This window comes from Cinclus cinclus, chromosome 3, assembly GCF_963662255.1.
Source record: "Cinclus cinclus chromosome 3, bCinCin1.1, whole genome shotgun sequence".
Lineage (NCBI taxonomy): Eukaryota > Metazoa > Chordata > Aves > Passeriformes > Cinclidae > Cinclus > Cinclus cinclus.
Genome location: NC_085048.1, coordinates 54,711,274 through 54,736,980, shown reverse-complemented (window position 1 = coordinate 54,736,980; position 25,707 = coordinate 54,711,274). Strand labels below are relative to the sequence as shown.

General features: G+C 39.5%; 1 protein-coding gene and 1 pseudogene across 2 annotated transcripts; both read left to right on the top strand.

Moving 5' to 3' along the window:
* The first annotated feature begins 3 nt into the window (after nucleotides 1–3).
* SLC18B1 (solute carrier family 18 member B1) lies at nucleotides 4–17,365 on the top strand. 2 transcript variants are annotated; one of them, XM_062489987.1, is made up of 14 exons: nucleotides 4–48; nucleotides 411–550; nucleotides 1,602–1,697; nucleotides 3,417–3,490; nucleotides 4,891–5,038; nucleotides 7,881–8,037; nucleotides 9,500–9,636; nucleotides 11,114–11,215; nucleotides 12,112–12,203; nucleotides 13,347–13,442; nucleotides 14,005–14,079; nucleotides 15,512–15,605; nucleotides 15,705–15,751; nucleotides 16,583–17,365. In XM_062489987.1, exons 1-14 carry the CDS (start codon nucleotides 12–14, stop codon nucleotides 16,653–16,655), a joined length of 1,368 nt encoding a protein of 455 aa, XP_062345971.1. In that variant the 5' UTR covers nucleotides 4–11; the 3' UTR covers nucleotides 16,656–17,365. The 2 variants fall into 2 exon arrangements, with proteins under 2 accessions (XP_062345971.1, XP_062345970.1); XM_062489986.1 differs by lacking the exon at nucleotides 16,583–17,365 and having other exon boundaries at nucleotides 15,705–16,464.
* Nucleotides 17,366–18,891: 1,526 nt separating this feature from the next.
* On the top strand, nucleotides 18,892–24,303 carry LOC134041925 (pantetheinase-like; annotated as a pseudogene).
* Nucleotides 24,304–25,707: the final 1,404 nt, after the last annotated feature.

Here is a 25,707-nt window from a genome sequence, read left to right as displayed (position 1 = left end):
GCTGCGGCCCCATGGGCAGCCGGGCGGCGGGCGGCGAGCAGCCCCCAGGTGCGAGGCGGAGCACCCCGCGTTCCGGGCCGGGGCAGCGGCTGGGCCGGGAGCGGGATCGGGAGCGCAGGGAGAGGGCCGGGACTCTCACCGGGGCTGTGCCGCTGAGGGGCAGCGGGGAGCTCCGGCTGGAGCCCCAGCGCCTCCGGGGCGGACTGAGGGGCGGCTGCCGGCACCGGCACCTGCACCTGCACCGCGGCCGGCTCTGCCCTCCTGCACGGGACAAAACGCAGCACGGCTCGACTCCGTTCTCAGAGCCGGGAAGGGTACAAGTTTCGTGTGGGTTTTAATTTTCCGACCTGGTCTGTAAGCGGTTTCCCTCTGTCAGCTTGAAATGCTCTGTTTTTATTTTGTATTTTTAGATGATGGCGTGTCAGAAGCAGCTGGTGAGGAATCAAGGCGGCTTACCAGAGATCAGCTTTTTACATTAGTTGCAACAGCTTCTATAAATTTCAGTTCAATGATATGCTACTCAATCCTGGGACCCTTTTTCCCTTCAGAGGTAAACAAACAACTTAGCTACTCTCTTCATTACTTTTTTGCATGTTGAAACTTCTGGAAGTATCTTGAACTCCATGTGACATTTATGGCTGGCTGTAAGCTCCGAGTTAAGACTTTTCAGTTGTGCGAGTTCAGTGATAGTATGAGGCTGGTGTAGCACAAAATGGTGACCTGGATCTTGTCCATGGGTTGATCTTCCTTATGTCTACAGAGGAGACAGCAAGCTAATGAGATGAGATAGAAGTAAAAATGGATTCTTGAAGAATTGAAATGACTTTTTGCTCGGTGTTGCATAGTAGTCTTGTAGAGCCGAGATTAAACTCTGCCAATGTCCTGACTTGCATTTCTGTGCCCTAGCCACTCAATGACTTTTCATTTATAGCTTCCTCTGTTAACTCATTCTCAGCCATCATTAACTGTGCTAGCTTCCTGACCTAGGAAGGTGGAGGGGGGGGGGGGAGACGACAAAATCTCTGCTTATGTTGAATGAATACAGTGTTTAAATATAGGATGAAAAAGATGGTCATGGTGCCTTTGTAGCAGAAATCTATTTTTCTCGTTACCAAGTATTTACAAAGAAATACTCTTTTTGTCTAAATATTCCTGTGTATGCTTGTGCCTAAGTGAGTGTATTTGGCCAGCTAAATAAGTAAAAAATTGTCTGGTGCTTTTTATGGGGTGGCATGTCACAGTGAAGATAACAGATATCTCTGTTTACTGCCCTCTCACTGTGCAAGGGATCAAAGTTTTGTAGCTAGTGCCATTGCATACCAATTGAAGCCACCTTTATATAGTCTGTCTGCCATTTCAGAAAATAACAAAAATTTAATTCACTGACAAATTAACATTGCTTTTCCCTTGATGACGTATTAGAAGTGCAACATGTATTTAAATTGTATTGTTACCTTATGAGCCCCTACTGCCTTTGAGAAAAGAAATTGATTTCTAACTGCATTAATAGACAATAAAAAAGATTTAAACGTGCAAGGCATGAATGTTATTCACCTCAAGAATTTGACTGTGTCTTTACATGGTTGTGATCTTTTTTGCAGGCAGAAAAAAAGGGTGCCAGTAACACAATTGTTGGCCTGATTTTTGGATGTTTTGCTTTGTTCAATTTCGTGACTTCTTTAATATTGGGAAATTATGTAAGTATTATTGAAGCTATAGCTTTTTTCTGTGATGACACAGGTTGGGACATGAAGACAGTTCTGCAAGCCTGAGAAAAGAGATTTCCTTTCAGTAGTGCTCCTGCAGTTTTCTCTTGGCAGTAACTGGAGTCTCACAGTCAATCTGAATGTGATCTAAGTCTTGTCAGTTCTCTCCTGCTGTTCCTGAGAGTAGCATAGGGCAACTGGCATGTAACTGTTTTGTTTCTCTAGTTAACTGTTCTGTTTTGTTTAGAGTAATCTGATGATCAATTCTGCTTTCTATGGCCTTTCTCCCACCTCCTAATTTTATTTGTTGCAGTTACTTCTATGTTGTTTGGTTTTGGTGACATTCTTAAGATATTTTGTTTTTCTTTTGTTTTCTTCTTAAGTTAGCTACAGCTCTTCTTCTTTTCTTGTATGTTTTTTTATTTGTTGTTGTTTTGTTTTGTTTTGTTTTGTTTTTTTTACATTTTCTCCTCTTACAACTCTGCTGCTTAACTCAGTTTACTCTTCAACTTCATTCTATAGTAATATGAGATATATGTCTCCAGCTCTTGTAACTTGAGCCTTCCCACAGACTTTTATCATATTGAAGAAATCACAAATAAATTTTGTAAATATTTGTTTATGTACTGAAGCACTGCTGTCCATGCGTTATTTGCTAGGGCTGCTCAGGATCATTCCCTAAGCTGGGTTTTCTGCAGAGTCAATGCCGGCTCTGTCTTTGGCTGAGCAGCCTCTTTGCTAACCCTGTGGTGAGTGCTTTTCTCTGGTGCTGAGGTGGCTCATAAAGTGTCACATAAGTACCATTACTAAGTCCAAGTCTTGGTGCCTGTAGCAGCATTCAACTATGGCACAAGCCTTACCAAGTACTTTACAGGGGAGAGAGTGAGTCTGCCATCCTCACTGCAGACAGCTGAACTGACCATCAATAAGCCTAGACAGTACAGCAATCAGAGATCCTGAGGGTTTCAGTGAAACTCAGCAAAATATGGGCTTTAGTAATAATGTCTAAAAGGCAATGTCTGTTCAGGCCTGAACAAAAAGGAGTCTGAAATACCTATTGACTTTAGGGGAAGTTGCAGCATGGAATTAGAAGCTCAGCGTACTTTGTTGCAAGATTGAGTTTTGCTTTATGGCATGCCTCCCATCATCCTTTACTCTTGTGAGAGAGTCTGAAATGAAGGAAGGTGGGATCCTTCCCTGGTGATGAGTGGGAAGGCCTCAAAGTACCATGCTTCTCATGCCAAAGCTTTGTGCTCTTAAGGTTTGTCATAAATTTGCTTAAAAATCAGCTTGCATTGACTCTCACTAGCCAGATGCTATGGGGTATTGGGTATTGCTGATGGGTATTGCTGGCCTTGCCTTAGTGATAGTGCTGGAGGGGAGGTTTGGAAACAAATTTTTTGCTTGTTTATAATGAGGAATGCTGCTGTAAACTTCTGCCCTGCAGAAGCTGCAGCATGCTGCTGTGGACTAGTTACCTGCAGCAGTTTCTTATCTTTCTAAAACTGAGTTAAGTCACTTAACTGTTCAGAGTATTTTTTGGTTCATTATTGAATGAAGGCACACCAGCAGAAGCAGTGTTTCCCAGTCTTTTAGCTACAGGTGCTATAAAGTTCCTATCATTTTTTGATTTCTTAACAGTAACTTACATTGAAAATTTTTGATTTTTCCTTGAAACACTAACATGTAAAAATGGTGGGTTTTTTACAGCTTTCACAAATTGGAGCAAAATTCATGTTTGTGGCGGGGATGTTTGTTTCAGGATGTGTGACCATTCTGTTTGGGTAAGTAATTTCTGTTGCTTGGTTTTATTGCATTTGTCTTCTGATCATTTTCATCCATATGAAAAGATGGACACAAAACAAAAATAGAAACTCTTGGGCATCTTTTATGTGTTGGTTAGGTCATCTAACTTCTTGCATCTTTATGTACCTCTTATAAAGCAGAATGAACATTGCTCCCTTTCACTAGGTTTCAGAGTCTGTTTGCCACTTTGAAAGAAGAGGAGGTAGGTTCTGTCTGCTTAAGTAGTAGTTCACAGACAGTGAGAAGCCTGTCAAAGTGCAGCAATAAGAAAACAATTTCTGCATAATGTTTTAATCCTTAAAAATATTTGGCTTAAATGAGAAGCTTTGCCTAGCAGGTGGAGAGGCTAAGTCACTAATTTTAGCAAAATAAATGCTTTATTAACAACAAAGGAATCTCTTATTAGTTGGTTCTAACACATTGCATCAGACTTCCTGCACAGATGCTTGGAAAAGCTATGAGATACGACAAAGGTGGGGTTGGAGTTTTTCACAGGTTGCATGTTTTTTTTCACTGCCAAGCAAAGGGGAAAGGAGAAAGCTGCCATAAATAGTTTGGTAGAGTTTGAATGATTTCACTGATGTGGTTCAAAGATAAGTGGTTGTCCTAGAGTGACTTTATGATGCTTTGTATCCCCAATCATCTGTTCTGTTTATACCAGATAGTAAGTTCTGCACCTTTAAGACTGGTTCTGAGAGCGAAATGAGGAAAGAAAAAATACGCAGTTTGTTTTCAGAGAACTGCACTTGCTCCCACACATTCCTTCCCATAGACTGTGTTGTCTGCAGCACAGACAACACAAAAGAGCTCTCCTTTATTTCTAATTAGATTTTAATTAGCTAAAGCAAAAAAGTTCCCCATACTGTGGCTGTTCTTTTTCTTGGAACTGACCAGCTCTGCTCTGGACTGAAAACCCAGAAGAATATCAGGAGCTCACACCTGTGGCTCACCGGGGCTGGGACGTGGCATTTTCCTGCAAAGGAGAGACTGAGTGATCCAAGCTACGCCCCACGACAGGGTCTTTCTGAGTTTAACATTGCTTCAAAACAGCAAGAAGTTTTATTGTTTAATATTATTCATATTTTTTATGCTTGTGAATACTTTGCTTGTTAAATAAACAGTTTTTTTCCACTTTTCTCCAAGGAAATCTTTCCCCAAACCAGTAGGGGAAAGGGCTGCTTGAATCTTCTTTCTAAAAAAACCGCTTTAGAAGTTTCCTCCCAAATTTGCCCTAAACCAGGATAGTGGTTATAGAAAGCATTGAGTGTCTTGTAACAATGTCTTTTAATGAGCAAGAATTTGTGCTCTAGGGCCTTAGTAGATGGCTTCTTCCATCCTGAGAGAGGTCCAATTTACTGTTGGGATTTTTCTTTTCCAGAATGCTTGACAAGGTGCCAAGTGGACCAATGTTCATCAGTTTCTGCTTTTTAGTAAGAGCAATGGATGCAATAAGCTTTGCAGCAGCAATTACAGCATCGTTCTCAATCCTTGCAAAAGCATTTCCCACTAATATAGCTACTGTCCTGGTAAGTTCACAAAGCAGTGTTACAGCTGAGTGCCAGCAATATGACCAGTTGCCAGGGGGAGGCCTAAAATCAAGAGTAGAAAATCTGTTGTCTTATATGCAGGCTTATTTGAAATAATCATGCAATATTTCGTTTGTAATCTAGAATCACAGTCCTAGAATGAGTTTAGACCTTAGCATAACTCTGGTTAGATATAAATTAAGCAGTGTATATTAGTTGCTTGTGCTTTGAAGACAGCTGACCATTAATGGCAGTAGTTATCTCTTCAGTGAAAATCAAGACAAAACACTAATAAAATATTAGTACAGCTTTTAGTGACTACTTCTACCTGGATAGGAAGGATCCGTGTGAATTGATTAAAAAAATGATGCATTAATTCAAATCGTGTTGATTTAAATGAAAGATGCAAAACTGAAACATTTTTGGCTTAATTTTTCTAATCTGTTGATAAAAGTTATGTATGAAAAGATGAGAGCTAGAATTTCTTGAAATCTGGAGGGCAGTGCTTGATCATCAGCAATTCATTTCAGCCAGAGATATTACCCTTGTTCAGTTGGGGTTTTAAGGTGTTAAAGAAGAGTTTTGTGCTTAATAAAATGCTGCTTTCTCTGTCTATTTTTCAATACATTTTCATTTTCAGAAGTAACTGGGTTAAATTTTAATGAGTGAACAAATGTTGAGAACTTATTTAAGAACATTAAGTAAAATTAGAAAAGTTGCTGCTTTTATTAAATTTTTAGTAATTTTGTTTAATTATTTCTGTTTAATCACTTCTATAAATAAATATATATCTGTAAGAATATGTCTTTCTAACTAGAAAAAACCTACTAAGTTCTATGATTATTCAGTGATTAGCTGACTTTTTCATTAGAGAGCAATTTATATATTGTAATCATGTTTTGGATTTATTCAGTCATTAAGGTTAAGGTTTCCTATTTGCAAATTTTAAAATGTAATTTAAATAGGTAAGTACAGTAACGTTGACTTAAAGGGACTTAGTTTTATAATCACAATTGACAAGAAATTATTTTATGACAGCACAGTATCCATGACACATGGCTGAAAATTGTATGTGTTGGGGAAGGTCATCCCAAGACCAGAATCAGAAATGTGGCACTGCTGTGGCTTGGTACCTACCTTTGTTTAAAATCTAGAAAGGGTGCTGTAAAAAGACAGATGACTTCTAAATGTTTGTCTTTTTACCATATTGTATACTCTAGTGTCTTGTTCTGCATGACAATAAAACCTCTTCATATTTATTCATGTAGATTAAATGTCCTTAAATAGACATGATGGAGAGTTCTCATTACTGTGAGCTCTGAGGTAGAAGGTAAAAGAAAGTGCTGATTGTTTGAGCAAGGTGCATCCTAGGGTAAAATTAAAGCCTGAAGGAGTGGATGAGGCTTTTTTAGCCTTGCTCTCTATTGCCCTTCTTGATAGTGCCAGATGCTGAAAAGCACCTTTCCTCTCCTTACCATTTTGGTACCACTTTTCAGCCTTGCTTTTACTTGTTGGGTACCCTAGAGGGTATATGGCGAAGTTATTAAATATAGGCACATTAGCCTTGTTGAAGTGGGAAGTCGAGCATCTGTCATGTGATCCCTCTGTGGGAGGAGGTATGGACTTCAGAACTTAAAGCAATCTCACTTCTCTTACAGTATCAGGTTTATCTTGTCCTCTGATCTGTACTACTGCAATGTCTCAGCTTTCCCCCCATGCCCTCTCATCATTAGAAGGGTTAAATTATGTACAGCCCCAGATCATGTAGACTACTTGAACCAAAGTCTCACAAATAAAATATTTTTTATGGTTGTTGAGCAACAAAAGTAAAACCATCATCTGGATGCAGTGATGTTAATGGCCATTCTACATAGTCATAGTTTTTCAGAATGTCTCAAATCTATCTGATAATTTTGTAATTTACTAGTCATATGTTGTTACTAGTTATTTTCTTTGCTAGGAAAGAAAACAGTTGCAACCCTAGACTGACCTAGTATAAAGAACTTGGCTTTTCCTTTCTGCCTGCTTTCAGGACATTTGACTACTCTGACTTGTATCAGTAAAATTAAAGATGTAGATGATTCCCTGGAGTATCTTTCTGGGTTCTGAAAGTTATCAAAACTTTTATCTGTAAACAGTTATTACAACCAGCTCTTACTGGTGGTCTAAGCATTGATTAATCAAGTGTTGAGACAGATGTTGATGGTGGTAACTATGACATTGTAGCACAAGATATATCTCTATTACTGTCCTTTTATGAATTTATATCTTATAAGAGATACCAGATTATTAAATTATATCCAAAACAATCTTGAGTTCTCCCCATTGCAGTTCCATTATTTCTTTCTACCCCTAGGAGTACATCCAAACAGTTGTTTATTAAGAGAAAGCATTAACTTTGCTCATGTACTTCATCCCATGAGAGAATGTCCCATCTGAGTAGGTTTGTTTAGATCCTTTCCCTCAGGCTGGAGTGTAATGGCAGGTAGGAGAGGTAATCCCTTCAGCCTGTGTTGTCCTGTGGATGCTTTCTGCCACTGGAGCATTTGCCTTGCCTCAAGACTGAGATCTGTTAGGAGGAAGCAGAGTTGTGAATGCTGAGTACAGGTGGTTCCCTGTAGTGAAGCAAAAGAGGTCATGGCTGTCACACCCATAACTTCGGAATTCCTTGTGCAGTCCCACGCTGTGAAGGTCACTAGTAGCTCTTGTCCTAGTGATGCAGTGTCTTGCTTTTCACTATCCTGAATGTGTTGTGCTGCTCCTCAGACACATGGCTTGCTTTGTATTGTTGCATTGTATTTTCTCAACATACTTCATTTCTGCTTGCTTTTTCATTCTTTAGGGCAGCCTTGAAATTTTTACAGGACTCGGACTAGTGCTGGGCCCACCTTTGGGTGGCTTTTTGTATCAATCATTTGGTTATGAGGTCCCTTTTATCACGCTGGGATGCATAGTGTTGGCTTTGGTGCCTGTGAATATGTGCATATTGCCAAAATATGGTAAGCATCCTTCTACCTGCTTCCTTCACTCACCTTAACTTCTCATGTTCTTAAGTGTCTTTTAAAAAGTGTCAACTTCTGGAGTCTGATCCAAGTCAGAGGGCAAAACTCCACTTGAATTAGCTGATCATCTTGATCAGGCCCATGTTTAATGCTAACCTAAATTCATGAGATGGCCTGGAATTAATACAACTCCTCATGCCCATTTCTGCAAACACGAGGAACTTTGTATGGAAGTGGACTAAAATTTATTTTTTTTCCTTTTTCTTAGATTTAGGGCTCATAAAGGACCAGTTGTGTCTGCTTCCTATAGGTTTGTCATTGTAGCTACTTGAAGAAAAGCTGGAGACAGATTTTGCCTAAAATAGGAGAACTCGGCATGTTTGAGGAGTTAACAGTGGAGGAGAAAGATAATTAGTGGGAGAAAAAGAAGTGTTTATTTGTACTGAACAAGGCAGGATCTAATTAACCTGAAAGAATGTTAAAGTTCATAAAGGAGGGGTTTATTGATGTGTTGGAGGTAATTTAAATTTATTAAATTTTAGATGGTCCTGCTTGGACAGGAAACTAGCTTAAAGATATGTCCTCATGCAAGACTGTAATTGTAAAGTTACAATTCTTTTATTCTTTTCTAGAGAAAAAAACTGCTATTAACTTTGAATTGCTTTAATATTTTTTTATATTCCATGTTTTTCATATTAAAGGATAAGTTCAAGTATATTGGCTTTTAAAAGAAACTTACAGTGATTATATGTGATATGTTGCTACTGCTGACTTTCTTCCCTGACCTCCCCAAGCTCTGAAATTGTCATGATATCGCTGTCAATTTGGAAGTATGTTACATAAATGTTAGCTCTGAGCTGGTTTATGCTAATGCTTGAACTTTTAGTTCTTTGTATACTTTGAGACCACATTCAGGTATTATAGGAGAAACACCATCTGGAAGAGGCCTGACTTAAAATTCCCACATAACCATGACATCTGAAAGAAGTTTTCCAGAGTACAAATTGAACATGTTGAAGTACAATTAGTTGCTAAAAAACTTGGATAGATCTCAATTGATAAATAGCAATCTTTTTATCTTACTCTCATGTAAGATAAATGTTTCTTTTGTTGGCTATGAATTGCTTATATATGTATTAATGTATCAAGCTAAGACATATCCATGAGGATTTAATTGTATAACTGCTAGCAGAGAAGCAAATACTTTTTTCACATAATTGGAGTATGCTTTAGTTCTTTAAAGTTGGGTATTTACAGGAATCAAAATTGTACCTTTTCTTCACTTACTATAAAAATAGTATAGCACGTAATAATCAGCTACTGACTTTCATCTGTTGTGCAACAGGAGTAAGAGGACTAAAAAAAGGGAAGTACTATTTATTTTCTAGAGCAAGAAGACCAATCATGAGCTTATGCTGCAGAAAATAATGCAGTTTCCCCCCCTCTTTTATTGAAACAGATTCGACTCCTAGGAAGGAATCCTTTTGGAAGCTCATTCTTCTGCCAAAAGTCTTAATACTCTGTCTCACTATATTTTCTCTAAGTGCATGCTTGGGTTTTTTGGATCCCACAATGTCTCTATTTATCCTAAAGAAGGTAAGTCCTTCTAACATCCAGTGAAGTATTGACTTAATAAATAGTAAGTACCTGGTTATAAATGTAAATATCCTTAACAAAATTGAGTTTCATCCAATTAACAGTACCTTACTTAATTGTTAGTTGTATGAATTCGAAATAACTTGATTTCCAGAGTACTGATAATATCCATTGCACCATCTCTTCCTGCTGGGTCTTGGTAACTTTGAGAATGAAGAAATGTAAGGCCTTTTAAAATAGGCTTTCTCCATTTAAATGTCTTTCAGCTGCAAAGTACTGTCTCTGAATAGGGCATAGAAACTGCTTTTGTAAAAAAGGGACTTCTTCCTTCCTCCCCGAAATTAAATTCTTGGAAGCTGCTGCAGTCACTGACAGTGTTATATCTCTTGATGTGAACCCCTTTAAGATTTTGTTCCTAGGTCCAATTAATCAAGGGTCTTTGAGGGCTTTATTTATTAATTGATTTTCCAAGGAATAGTGTTTCACAGATGGCTGTGCTACTTTTTGTCTGCCTGGTCTGTACTTCGAGCTCTTGTCCAGGGTGCAGGGGACTTGATGCTAGCCTCTTTCATCAGTGGAGATGTGAATGTACATCTTCTATCTCCCAGGAGGGCTCTGAAATTATCCCACTGTAGAATCTGTGCTTGTATGGCTCTTCTGCTTTCCCTGTGCTCATACAGATACTTGCTGTTAAAGGGCTGTGACCCTCTTGGCAGGTGTTCTAACCACTAAATTATAGCTGTTCTCATGTATGCAAATACATATGGCAAGGAAATAGTAAATATTTATGTAGTCTATACCATATGAAACATCTTGGAATACATTCTAACTCTTACTTAAGGCACACACTTGACAAACTAAGATGTTTTTGATTTATTACACATTTTGTTTCAAAGCAGAAATATGTGTCTGTATAAGGAAAATGTAGGCCTCAGGGTGTTAGCAAAAAACCTCTTATTCCTTCTCATAAAAATCATGTTAAAAAGCTGGAACTGAGTTTTATGGCGCTACTTACTTTTAAGATGTGCTGATTAACAATGGATGTGTACAGTACTTAGGCTTTTCTAATGCAAATCATACTAAAGATTGGAGAGGTAGAGACTAAATCCCTATAAGTTTCACTGTCTAAAGCGTCTATTTCAAGTGTGTCAGATTGTTAGAATGTTAGAATCTTACATGCTGGTGTAGGGGACATAGCATAATGTTTCCTCCTGACCTTGTTTAGGCTTTATATGAGTACAGTTGTGTCAGGTGTTTCCACCACTCCATGCTTAAAAAGTGTTGGTGAAAGCAGTGAAACTGAAGCTCTGTGGATGATTTCAAGTACTTGAAAAACCTCTGTATGGTATCAGTAAAATACTTAAAATTGTGCATTTCAATATTTTGACTTAATATATAGTTCTTGGATTGTCTTTCAATTAATGTAGCATATATGGTTTGTCTTGGTTTTTTCTTTTATTTGTCTTCCTTTCCATAGTTCAAACTCCCAGCTGGTTATGTGGGCTTGGTGTTCCTTGGTTTGGCACTCTCATACTCCCTGTCTTCTCCCCTCCTTGGACTCTTAAGCGACAAACTGCCGGTGAGTCCTACCCTACTGTTTGTGCGGGGTTACTAAAGCACTCTGTGCATTTGCCTAAAGGTGAAGGACAATGGATGAAACAAGGGATATAGGTCTGGTCTTGACCTGCCTTTCAAGATCTTGCATGTGCACCTGTTACTGCCACGTGGGAGGTCTCTTTTGCAAGGTCCAGGGTAATTTAAGAATGTCCAAGTCACTAAAGGAAATCAGACAAGCAGCTGAAGTGTGCTGAGCTTTTATAGTGGACTAAGCACGATCTTTTTACAAGCAATATGCAATAGAGAGTGGGAAAACATGTCCCAGTTACCCATGCTTTTAACCACGTCTAATTTTATTAACTTTTGAGAAAACATGTTCTGGTTAGCTGTATTGACTTTAGCTCTTAAAAAGTGTAATACTGAAATCAGATCAGCACAGTGGGCTGCCCATCCTTTAGCCTGGTCCTTTACTTCTAAACAGCACCATAGAAAGAGACTTTGACAGTGGTATACCTAAAACTGCCTGTCCAACAGCCAGTGCTAATTGATAAAGGAAACCTATACTTTGAATGCCGTGCCTGAAGGACAGTGACAGTTTTCTAACACTTTTTTTCCTGACACAAACTAGTAATTCCCTTTGTACATGAGAATTATGTAGAATCAGAATGGCCTGGGTTGGAAGGAACTTATAAAGATCATAATGAAATGCTACAGGGTGTTTCTTATATTAAAGAAAATTTAAGACCTAAAATACTTTGCTAACCGAGAAGGACTACTGATGAGTATTCTAAAATCTCTGTAGTAAGCCACTGCTGCCAGTGATTGCATCTGGGGTGAGGAAACAAGAATTTATTGTTTCTTGATGTACATGACAAATTCCCAATTTGAAATTGCATAGCTTTTTCTTTTCATGCACAGTATATCAGGAAGTGGCTGCTGATACTTGGAGACTTAATGGCAGCAGTGTGCCTTTTTATGCTAGGACCTGCTCCTGTACTGCACATTGAAAGGTACTGCCTCCACTTGAGCCTGTCCCGTTTTGTGATGTCTTCAACCATAATCATGTATGTCTATAAGTCTGTAATTAGCAGCTCTGACCATGAAATAGATTTGGTTTTTAACTTCTACCTTTGACCATGAAACATGGTGGCTTTTTGATGTGTAGTGAATGTAAAGCAGTGACAGCCTCTGAAAATGGAGACTTTACAGTTTCATAAAATAGATACTTTTCTTTTGCTTTTTACTGTTACTGTGTTCATGTTAATGTGTATGGTAGGAAGAATGTTGCTTTTTATTCTCGTTCCCTCACAGTTATGTTGCATTTCCAGTTCAGCAAAACAAAATTCTCATTCTGTCTTATTTTCCAAATTTTTCTATTTCATCAGTGTTTTTGAACTATGGTATTTATTTGCATGGCTATGCAGCAGTACTGATTTTATTTCTCTTTGTATACAGCTTGCTGAGAAAAGTGACAGATTATAGCTTTGTTTTCACTAGCAAAGTAAAGACGATGTCTGTTGCACCTGAATGCTATAATGTCATATTTTTCAAATTAATTCACAGCAGAACACTCTACTACATTTACAAAACAATTACACAGTCCTTTTGTCCTAGGTTAGATTCCCTGTTAAATAGACTTGTTAGTGCATAGAACTCTTCCTAGGTTGCTAATTTTTAAAGATCATAGATTTGAAACTGGTGCGGTGTCAAATTTAGATCACAGATTTGAGCTGGGGAGAAAAATAAATTAGTAAAGTATTCAAAATTATTTAGCTAAGTCTATTCTGTTGTAATATATTAGGCTACAAAATTTTAACTTCAAAATCCTTCACTTTTGCAACAAACCAAGTCTGGTGATTGCACATAGGCATTTCCCAGTTCACCTCATTTGTCTACCTCTTCCTTATATGCACCTCATAAAATGAATTGCATTTGAGAAGAAAATACATAATTTGAGCATGGGTTTTTCATATTCTTTTACAAAGTCTTTTTTCTAAAGCACAGAAATGGATTTTTCAAGTATTAGTATTGGCTTCATGACACATAGTTTTCTGATCAGTCAGGGAGAGCTGATATAATAGCCTTCAGTCTAATGGAGTCCTTACTGGAAAGAGTCTTCAGCAGCTAACTTCTTGTAAATGTCTCTCTTTCAGTCAGCTGTGGATGTTTGTGCTAGTGTTGGTTTTGATTGGCTTTTCCCTTGGCATGAGTGCTATCCCAGTGTTTCCAGAGATCCTGCAATGTGCATAGTAAGTAACTCAGTCCAACCCTTCTTTCATTTTACTGACACTAGGAGCCTGCAATTGTTTTTCAGGGGTGAATATGAAGTGTGGCTTTTTTGCCCCTTTTTGAGGCAAAGGCAGATAGTAACACTTAAATGCACTACTCTATTGTCTTAGTTTTTTCTGACTGAGCACCTCAGTCATTATCCTCCCAGTATAGCTTTGTAAATGTGTACCTCAGTAATGACCTAGAAGGGTCTTGATTTACTCTTATTAGTGTGTTCCTTTTGGAACAAGGTATTTGCTTCCAAAAAGCCCCCTGTCACAGTTTCACACTTGCCATATGAAACATGGAGAATTGGTGCGATGGTGTGATCTTACTTGGGAGAAATCAGAGATGAGGAGTAGCACTGCAATCCTCCAGAGAGGCAGCAAAGAAGGAAGTACTGGGTAAACAGACATTCTACTGTACACTTTCACTTTTTAACTATTTATGTGGTGTGTAAATGAGGGGGGGATGTCTATAGGGAAAGGCTACAGACTGAGACAGTATGTATTGTACTACTCTAGCTGGTCTGTCTTTCTGCAGTGAGAATGGATTTGAAGAAGGTCTGAGTCTTCTGGGACTGGTATCTGGGCTCTTCAATGCCATGTGGTCCCTTGGGTAAGTGTACCCCTTTTTGTAAGCTATGAGAGTTCAACTGTTTCACACTATTGCCACATGGAAACCTGGCTGTCACTGTGTTGACCTTGATTCAAAAGTTTCTTTCTTCACAGATACCTGGTAGGCATGTTAAAACAAAGCTTTTTACCCAGCAAAAGGTAAAACTTTTGTTTTGACAATGCTCTGAACTTGTCTTTATTGAAACATACTGCTCTGCATATCAAAAAACTGCAATGATTAAAGTGGATGTTGCTTGCCCTTTTCTGTGGTCATTTCTCTTTTCACTAAAATACCTAATGCTCAGTACAGAGAGGTGTAGACCTTAATTTTTTACAAAGCTAAGTCCACCCAGATGGAGTGAGCTAGATATCTGCTCCTGGCTAATTCTGTTTTCCTTTTTCCATTTTCCAAGTTTCCTCCTTTTGTATGGGATAGCTTAGTATAGAAGCGATCTTCTTCTTAAGCCACAGCAATTCTTTAAGGTCTATATTTGTATAGCTTAGCAGAGTGTGTCTGTAACTCTGTAACTCTATACAGTGTGTTTATAACTCAGGGTCGTCATCCCTGAAATAAGTGAAAGGTGCTACTGGCTGAGTGACCCTTCAGAGCTGTCACTCAGTGGGAAGTGACAGAGTGCCCCTATTGGCAGCCCCTTACAGGAAATTTTTATCTGTCCTTGTAGTCCTCTTTGGCTGCAGGTATGTTTCAGTGGCACAGAGTTGCACCATCGTTTTTCCAAAATCCAGCTGTCTAGCAGTCCTGTTTATTTGGTATAGGGTTCAGTACAGACACAGGTAGTATGAAGTTTATGCTGCTTTCAAGCTTGGTTTTATAATTTAATTTGCTTCCAGACATCTTTCTAGTTTTACACAGTTTTGTCCCTTTCTGTCATGAGACACTATATGTTGTAAGACCTTTCATAAAGAGACAGCAGCTGTATAACCTTTAAAACCTGCAGTTTGAGACAGGCATGAAGGTGCAGGGCAGTTACACACAGCTCAACCTTGCAGTGACTATGTCTGTCACATTGTGCCTCCCCACCTGCTTATTTTCATCAGACCTTTGTCTGGAACTTTGTTTTGAGGGATGTGACTTTGAATTTCTCTTATGATAGAACTGATCAGCGTAGATGTTTTCTTAGAGCATGGTCCTTAATGGGGTCTCTCTACTGAAAAAGATTGCATTCAGCTTTCTGATGTGGATCCTATTTCCAGATGAGGAGATAATTAGATTTATTGGGGCCTTGGCAAACAATAGATTCATACTTATTGTGGATTTTAGGAAAGTTAGGTCTCTGGAAGAAAATCTCTTTGTTGTCAAAGGTGAGAGTCTATGAAGGAAGGCCACAAAACCTGATAAAACAGTTCTCTGAGAATGTGGTATGTAATCCTTTATGCTAGGGATACCAATACCTGATTTTGATTTGGTGCAGGGCATTTGTAGGTCCAATTCTGGGAGGATTCCTAAATGAAGAGCTGGGTTTTGAGTGGGCTGCAGCCATCCAAGGAGGATGGCCACTGTTAAGTGTAAGTAATTGCACACTTTTTTATATCTATTGCAGTTATGAGCTATTGCATAAGGTTGTTATAAAATTACTACAATTGTAACTCACTCTTTCCTCAAAGGGTCTTGCAACTGGAATATTTTATATAATTGAGGCAACAAGGAAAAGGTATGTTGAAATATTTATTCTTTATTTTTCATGCAGTCATATAAAGCAAACCTTTGAAATCTGTGCTTGCATTTTTTCCTCACTAGCAACCAAATAATGAATGATAAGACAAGCAATAAAAACATTGCTTAAATGATTTGTCTGTATGGTTTCCTGAATCCCTAGTGACCTAAACAGACAGCTAAACCTGGCAGTGTCTATTCTATACAAGCAGCAGGACCATGGCATTAATGGGCAAACCCTAGTGGTGGTTCCTCCAGCAGGATGTCTGTGAGCTGGAATTGGTTGGATGGTCACAGCAGATAGCAGTGGCAATGGCTCCATGTCCAGACACAGATTGGTGACGAGTGGTTTCCCTCAGGGGTTTGCCTTGGGAGAGAGTGCCTTAGTGTCTTCACCAACAATCTTGCCTTAGTATCCTAACCAACAACTAAAAGATAATAGATTCAGACTAGATATGATGAAAAAATTTTTACAGTGAGAGTAGTGAAACACTGGACTAGGTTGCCCAGAGAGGTAGTGGATGCCTCGTCCCTGGAAACATTCAGGACCCAGGGTGGACATGGCTCTGAGCAGCTTGGTCTAGTTAAGATGTTCTTACCCATGGCAGGGTAGCTGGACTAGCTGACCTCTACAGGTCCCTTTCAATCTGAACCATTGTATGATCATGGGAATGAACAATACATGGTTCTGTGCAGTAGTAGGGAACCAAAACCAGTGATCCATGTAGCTCTTAGCATGTAGTGTGCTTATTATATTGGTATCACATAGAAGTATCTAGAGAATATAAAATCTCTGATATCTCTCCTGTTCTTTTCCTTATGCAAACAGTTCCAGTTCCAGCCTGCAAAATCTTCCTGATGCTAATGAAGAAAGGACTTGTCTGATGGGCAATGAAACGTAGCCAGACATACTTTCAGTTCTCTGCTGTTGTGGTTTAACCTACTATTGAGATGACTGAAGCACTTAACAGTGCTTCATTATTCTGGAGCTGGGACATCATCCATTAGTGAACAACCTGTTGTGGTTTAATTTTAGAGGCACTACTGTTTTGAAACACTAAACATTGACTGCCTTTCTTTTGGAAGTTCTCCTAAATGATGAGTAACCCTCAGCTGTCAGCCTGTTTAATTGTGTTCCATGTACAGTGCCCTACTGTATGTGAAAATGATGTGTTTTCAAATGTTTGGTTTCCATACTTCTGTATGCTGTGCATTATTCTTGGGTAATATTTTGCTACCATGATTTTCTGTACTTTTTTCAAGGAAGTTCATTATCTTCTCAAAACAGAATTTGAAATTATAAAGGACTATGCGCAATATTGTTTTCAATAAAACAACTTTTTTCCTAAGTTTTATAAACTTTCTTAGACAACAAGAGTCTAAAATACTTCTTGTCTACCAGCACTTGTGTTATCCTGAGAGTGCCTGAAAATGAGATGCAGAAATAATGAAAATTTGCTATGTCTGCACAGAAAAAACTGATCTTCAGTCCCGGGGGAAACTTGGCATCTGGTGTATATATTGCTGTACATACACAAGAGATAAATGCATGTTTGTATTATCTATGAAGACTCAGCTTGGTGATTGTGAGGATTTGTTTTGCCAATAAATGCTAGCCAGAATATTTGTACTATTTGCTTCTGCAACAGCAAACTTATCAGCAGTCTAGGGCTACTATGGGACAAAAGAAAATGTTTCTTCACTTCTTACAGTTACTCATCTAAAGATACTCAAGATGAACTGAGACAAGGACACTACTGACGAACTCACACTAGATTTCTTGACCTTGGTTGTGGCAAAAGTCTTTTAATTTACCACTGAGCCCATAGTTGGCTTTTAGGGGTTCGGCTGTGGTGGCTTTTTTCTCAAAAATAAGAAAAGTCGTCTGTCCCAGCAACTTCCAGTCAGTTTCTTTTGTGAATAGTTCCTGGATTTTGCTTAAGAAATACTTCTTTCTCTGCCAGAACTCTTTTGGACAAGAAAGAATAACTGCTGTGGTACCCAAATGAGCTGTGAAACTTCAGGGTGCCAAAGGGCAGGCTTCTCCATGGAACATCTTGTTAATAGATGCCTTTCCTTTTTTTATCAGATGTTAGACTTTACTGAAACCAGGAATGTGCACCTCACCTTATGAGGAAATGCTGACCATGCCAGTGCTGGTGATGAACCAAGTGAGAAGGATCTGAGAGGACTAGAGTTGGATGCAAGATACAGATCTATAGACATGAGGCATTTTGTAGACATGTAGACATTTTGTGCAATTTGTTTATTAACCTGGTGTGTGCTGTTAGGACTTGTGAGCGGCCAGAAGTCCAAAAAGAGCACAAATGTCACTGAAATAACTGAGCTGCCCTACAATGTATGAACTTCACCAGACCACCAGTAGAAACTAGACAGGCATAACCAACCCCTCTAACAGAGCAGTGAGGGCTTCTGTGAGAAGCTAAGCCACCCCCCTGGTTAGTGCTGTGCTTGTCTCATGCAGTGGCAGGTCTAAATACCAACCTGCCACTACTGACACAGCTGCAGAAGCTGTGACTGGCAGAGACTGTGCCTGGTATAGCCAGACTACAATTGGCTGGACCAGGGTAGCCCTGAGCAGGAGCCCAGTGCAGCAGCACTGAGCTTGGGATCATCTGCCTGCCTGCCTTGCATAGCCATGCTTGTACCCTTAGGTTTGGGCAGTGGTGGTTTCTGCTGGGATTTTCTAAGGTTGTTTTCCTGCTGGGACCCAGGCTTGCCTCAAGCTCTGTCACTACAGCCTGGCTGACTCACAAGTCTGGCAGGTGATGCATTTCTTTGGCTGCAGCTCAGTGCGGACTTCCCTGCCATGGTATAAGGTAGAACTGCTCAACACTGGCAGCTCTCTTGGCTTTGATATTGTGAGACTTTCCAGGCAGGGTCATTATATCTTTGGGTGTAAGCTTGCAGCCACCCTGAGGAATGAATTCCCAGGTTTTGTGCAGGACTTACTCTTTTTAAAGCCCAGTGCCTTTGCTCGCCTGTGGCCTTGCCTTGGGTGACTTCAGGCTCCATACATGGGGCTTCCTAAAACTTGTGCCTCTGCTGTGCTTTTGGTGCTGTCTGCTCTGGGGGCTTGTGCCCTGGACACAGATGTTGCAGCTGTCTATGAGCACAATGAGCAAGGACACTGAAGTGCCTGTTTCTCCTGAGGAGGCCTTGATGCTGATGGAGAAAAATACTGCCATTTTGGAAGCAGCCATCAAGGAAGCAGCTAGACAGATATTATGAGCTCACTAGAGACATTTGTTTGAGTAAACACTGACCATTTTTGTCTGAATGGTGTTTGTATGTTGGTACCAGGGTGCCATATCATTGTGACTCCCGAAGACAGCATTGACGGATGGGTCTTCACAAGGGAAACAATATACCCTTATCTTAAGGATATCCCAGACCCAGGTGGACTGGATTCTGTGTGCTCATACTGAAAGATATCATCCCTGTTATACATGGAGGAGCAGTCTGAAGGGAAAGACAGCTAGGGGCGGTTGTTGATAGTTTTGAATGTCTTGGAAAAAGTTCTGTGAAATGAAGCCAAGTTAGGACATCATGTAGTTGCCATAAATAGCTTCAGACAACTTTCTTCATCATTTTTCTCTGCCATTTTTTCTCAGTGTAATTTTTCCTATTTGAGTTGGTATACCAGGAAAGCAGAGATTTGTTTAATAGAAAAACAAACACACAGAATCTATGTTCCAGTAAGGAATTCTATGCATGTTGTAGAAAATGTTTAAGATACAGAATTATTAGGAATATTTGTGAATAAAATAACAGCAACTACTGAAAGAATATACTGCACAATATAAAACTTAAGATTTTTGAATCATGATATGGTAGCCTTTTTATTCTGTTATTTTGCTTAATAAATTGCACCATTTTTTTAGAGCTGCAGTAAGCAGACAGATAAGAAAACACGCCTCATAAGAGACAAATCCCAAGCGACTTCAGCATACCAGCCGCATGGAGAGCTGAAGCAGAATAGGCTGATACTAGCCCATGTGTGGGTGTAACTTCAGCACTGTGCCACAGGCTGGCAGCAGAACAGACTTGAAGGTGTGAATATTTGCTTCCACTGCAAGGAAGCCCCTGCATTTCTCAGTTAATGTGATGTGATGGGAGCATTTCAGTTGCTAAATTCTGAAACACAAATCTGCTGTCTTCTGTCAAGTAACAGAAAGCAACAGTCTCCTTGTAGATGACTAGATCTATCAGTCTGATGATCTGTAGTCTTAACACTGGAAATTTTTTTCGATTAAATTGTTTTGATGTTTTCTTTCTTTCTTCCCTCCTGATTAAATTTGCTCCCTCACCTGTTCTTGAAAGACTGAGCTGTCTGGCAAGGAATGCCAGACATGTGGTTGCAAATATGGGAGACAAGAAACCATGTAATTCCAGTGACCCAAATGCCCAAATGCCCAAATGTACCACTATCAGTGCAATACTAATATAGCTTTTGATGGGAAACTGGTGGCTTGTTATCACAAGAGAATTTTACAATGTTCAGGAAGTACATGATTCTCAGGAGATTAAAGATGTGAAAAAGAAGCTGCTTCCTGGGCTTAAATGTATTTCTACATTTATAGAGTCATAATAGACCAATTGTCAGAGGGTACTCACACTATTCTAATTTAAAAGCAAGTAAATGAGAAGTAAAGCTCAACAAGCCCTCTATTTTTACTGCATCTCAGTAGGAAGTGACACGTAAGACATTTAAACATTAACATCCTAAATAAACTCTTTTTAACTGAATACAAATCCCTTTTACTGGTATAAATCAGAAGCAACAGATATTTGTGGCTGACTTCTCTCGCAGTGGCATAAGTTCTCCTATTTGAAATTAACATAAACCGATTTCACAAAACATTTTCTCCATTACTTGTATTTATGTGAATGATTCAATGTTCATTTAACTCAAATGGTTTGATTTATTTTCTAGGATTTTCTTTTCTCCATTTTTTTCTTTTCCATGAGCATTACAACCTTTTAGTGACAGAGAAACAGTTTAATTAATTACCCCAGAGATCCAGGACTTGTGACTTTCAATATATCCTTTGGCTAGTTTGGCATTTCCACTTGCATGGACATACACTACCATGCCCCAGTTGTGGTCTTGGCAAGCACATTTCAGGTTGACAGCATTCTGTTCCCAACTGCTTGGATGAACACCCTTCTACTGCTTGTCAGCCATCCAGTTTCACTCAGTGTGGGCCATGGGAGTGGGTGTCAACTTCCTTTCAGCAAATATGCACAACTCCACTTTAGGTATGACAGGTAACATGAGAGTGCTCTAAGTGATCCTTGTTCTCATGGGCAACATCTGTATCTATGTAGTGCAGCTGACCTGAGCAGAAATTCCCATCAGCTTTAGACATGTCAACAGGACTGGGACAACTTTACAAGGACTTGTAAAGTTCTTGACATAAAGGAAATTAAAATGTGCTATGTAAGAACTTGGAAAATCTTAAGTTGACTACAAAACCTGTAGTCTTTGTTAAATAATCAGTCCTGGAAATCTGTGAGTGTTATTCTTCATCTTCTGACTCTGGTGTTTTATTGGTGTTTTGGCCATGTAAAGACCCAAACTTCATTTTCTCCACTAGATGGAACCCTAACTCTGAGAAATGTTCTTGTGAGTTCTGCAAATAGTACTTCTGGGCTTGAGACCTTGTGTGTCACGTGAATTTTCTTTGCAGGCTTTTTTTTCACTGTATATTTTTCTTGAGCAGATGCTAGAAGTCAAGCACAAATTTTATGTGCATGTGTTTGCAGAATTGAGAGAAACTTACTGCTAAAATGTACCTCTAAACTTTTCCATCCAAATAAAAGGAGATGTGACCCACTCCTTTAGTTCTCAGTTGTTGATGACCCTATGTCATACAACTAATATTCTTTATGAAGAGGTTTTACTCTGGGCTTTAAAGATTTATTTATGTAAAGTACTTCCACAAAGATGTGAATTTTGGTAATATCTTTTCCTTTCAGAACTTTCTGACTGGACTGTGTTACCACCCATTTTAATCAGAATTACTGATTTCTAGTGCAGTTAAACTGAAAGAAGAATGCAAATTCAGCCGTTTAAATCATATATAATCAGGGCACTAATCTTCTCGTTTACAATAAATGAAATATCAGAGTTTGATCTACTTTCCATCGATGGCTAAAAGTCATTAGGTTAAGATTGTAGTCTGTGAAGGCTCAATTTAGTTTCAAAACAGTCTGGTAAATGTTAGAACTGAATTTTGCACATATATAATTAGTGAATACTGCTTACCTGTCCCATATATTTGCTTTCAGATTACAAAATTTCTGTTGTTATGTGTTTGCAGGGAGTGGTATTTATGCCTCAGATGGTCCAAGAGCATATTACTACAATACTGAAATGGGTAATGGTCACCTTTTGGTGACAGAACTGAGTTCATGCTCACATTTCTCTCCTAACTTTCCTGCTGCTGTTAACTGGACATTGTATTCCAGCCAGATCAAACAGCTTCCATCAAACAAACTCTCTTTCAGTTTGGTCATTTACCATGTTCTCTTCTTCATGGAACTCACTGAATCTGAGGGAAATTGAGCCATTTGCCAGCAGGACTTCTGTTGTCATCTGACTTACAAAATAGTAGAGAAGCAGCAAGATTAAATTTTTCTCCTGGATGCCTTTGAAGGGCTACATGTTGAAGGACAGTATTATTTGCAGGTAAGAATTTTCTGCTCTTATTTGAGCAGTGGGAAGACTGCAATACTCTCTTTACTTTCATTTTGGGTTTTTGCTTTCTTTTTTTAACGGGGGGCAATTAACACAAGGCAATTTTTGCCCCCCCCCCCCAAAAAAAACCACCAAAAAAAACCCAACACATTTGTTTTCTACGTGATGCACTGTGACTTCATTAGGGGTGTTAATCTCCTTTTCTGTGTTATAAATTATGGAAGAGTAGACGTTGGGTTGACCCTATTCTGTAACACCCTTGAAGGTGAGGTTACACAGCAGTTTCAGCAAGGACAGGACAAGATAAGTATGTATGCTTCTATATGCTGATTGTACATCTGCAATACATCTTGCAGAAGTTGCTCTTCAGGTTTTGCAGGTTGTAGGTTTGTCAGGATTTATTGCTGAGGGGAGACCTTATTTCTCCCTGCAACTACCTGAAAGGAGGTTGTGGCGAGGTGCAGGTAGGGTCCATCACTTCTCCCAAGTGACAGGACATGAGGAAGTGGCCTCAGGTTGTGCCAGGGAGGTTTCAACTGGTTATTAGGAAAAATATCTTCACTGAAAGGATTGTCAAGCATTGGAACAGGCTGCCCAGGGAAGTCGTTCATTTGCCATCCCTGAAGGTATTTAAAGAATGTGTAGACCTGGTGCTTAGGGACATGGTTTAGTGCTTGGTTTAGCAGCGCTAGATAATAGTTGAACTTGATGATCTTAAAGGTCCTTTCTAACCTAAATGATTTTATGATTCTAAACAGGTTTCTGTATATGTGTACGAAAAGGCCAGAAGAATGCATGTCTCTCCCTGTCTTTATAGGGATGCTCTTGTCACAAGAGAGCTGTTTCCTGCTCAGTGGTTTACACCATAGTGCTGATGTGATTATCTGCCATCTGGTTATCTGAAGTAAGGAATCTAAATATGGATATAATATTTGTATTCACTTGTCTTATTGGTGTATTGATTCTTCAAAATATTGGTCCTAGGCTTTTTTTTAGTGTGCTGCAAATAATTTCTATTTATATAGAAAAATATAGAGAATTATACAGAGTATATAATAAAAAAATGCATAGATGTACTTGATCATTATTTCATCATGACAACTTTCCTTGCTATCAAACACCATGCTTGCTGAAACGTCAGTGGATTTTTGCCTTTCTGTCTCCTCCTCCCCACAGATCTGCACACCTGAGCGCGTGTGGGCAGCCTGTGGAGACGGCTCAGACCAAGTTTGAGATGTTCTCCCTCAGTGGCACATTTGGCACCAGCTACGTCTTCCCAGAAGTGTTGTACAGCGGGGTGCAGCTGGCCCCTGGGGAGTTCGAGGTAATGGGACACCCTTGTGATTTGTCAGACATCAGTGGTCAAAAAGCCACTACAAGACACACTTGTTATCAGTTATCAGTTGTTATCAGCATCCTCTGTCCTCTGCCTCAAGTTCAAGGCAGCTTTAGTTCTGCTGGATTTTCCTAGTTTTATGCATATAGTAAGTCCACCTTGCCAATTCTCTTCTGCCCTGTTCTTCCAAATCCTCTAGAACAAGATCTCCCTCATGACAAAAATGTAGTTTTTCTCAGACTTCCTGCTAGCTGCATTGAGATGGGAGCTCTCTCAACTAGATAAAAATGAATGAATATATTATTTAGTGTTTGCCATGCAACAGTACTGCTTTGATGATGCTCCTGTTTATTTTATTTTTCATAACCTGCTGCTAACTAATGGATGTCTGATAAACAGAAATACTACATCAAAGCCAGTCTTGAGTGTAACACTCTTTGGGAGGTGGTATGAAAAGGACCCTCCACAGACACATCAAGCTTCACCATGATAGCACTGCAGATCCTTCAAGCTTTCATCCGCTCATTACTGTAATGACAATTCAGGACAAATAAGGGTAATTAATACACATAACGGTAATTAATACTAATATTCATAATTAAAATGGCATTCTGCTTCTCAAGTTGCCTTATCTAACAGCATAGTCACTGCACATTGATTTATTGACTTGGCTTTGAAGCAAAAATCAATACACTGCTGGACTGTTGTGTATGTGTTTTTATATGACAGCTTTGGTTGGCATCGGCTTGGCCTTACCACTGGGAACAATAGAAAATAAATTCCTTTGACTTTAGTGGTGTAGGATTCAGTGAGTTCTGCCCCAATAAAAGCTAGTTTTTAATTATTTGAAATCTTAGTTGGAGTATTAGCAGCCATTTCCACAACACTGTTCCCACCCCATTTCTGAACAGGCACTTTTGTAAACATGAGATTACCAGAAGCTTTGAAGATTCTCATTTCCTTTGAAAAGGAAAACAAAGCCTAAAACACATTCCTTCAAAAAAACATCTCTTCAACTCAACATATTCTAATGCCATACCATCGTAGGTACTTCCTGAGGGTGGAGTCTAATCTTTCTGGCCACATTTTTTTTACGATGTGGAAAATCTCCCTAGCACAGAATTGTTGATAACTCTTTGTATCACAAATGCTCGAAAGGAGCAATTTCTCCAGAGCAGGTCTGTCTGCCCATGGAATGGTTGCTCGTGCCAGGGCGAGGAGAGTCGGGATTGTGCCACAGCTTTTGGGTGAGGGGAGTGCACAGCTGGAGCAGGTGGGACACGCTGGCACGTGTGCAGATGTGTGCCCTGCGCACTCTACTTCTTAGGCAAGTGCACTACTGGGTTACTTCGTGTTCCCAGCTAAGATGCCTAAGTGTGCCTAATTCTGCTATTCGTTCTGCAGATTCGTTTTGAAGCACAAACATTGTTTACACTTAATCCGACCAACATCATTAAAAAAAATAGAGACTCATAGGAGGCAAACCACACTGGGTGTTTTTAACAACGGGAATGTGTAAAAAATTAGATTTTAGTATCTGAAAGCATCAAACTGAAACCCTCTACAATTCCTATAATAGAGGTAATGGCAAACATTCTACTTTTGGGGGAGGAAAAGCAGTGTATCTTTAAATTTCTCTCTGCGCCCTAGGGAAAAGTGTCCTGTCACGGCACAGGTAACATAACTATGTGCTCTTGCCAGAAGCGAGCGCCTTCTGACTTCCTGAGTGCCGCTCTCATGCACTCGGTGCTCGGCAGCGATTGCGTGGCTGCCGGAGTGACCTTTCACACCGCCTGCTCCAGGAAAGCTTAACCCTTGGAACGCGCAGTAGTCTTCCTCACCGGGCTCTCGCCAGGCACAAGAACAGAAGCCGGACCTCAGCGTGACAGACTCC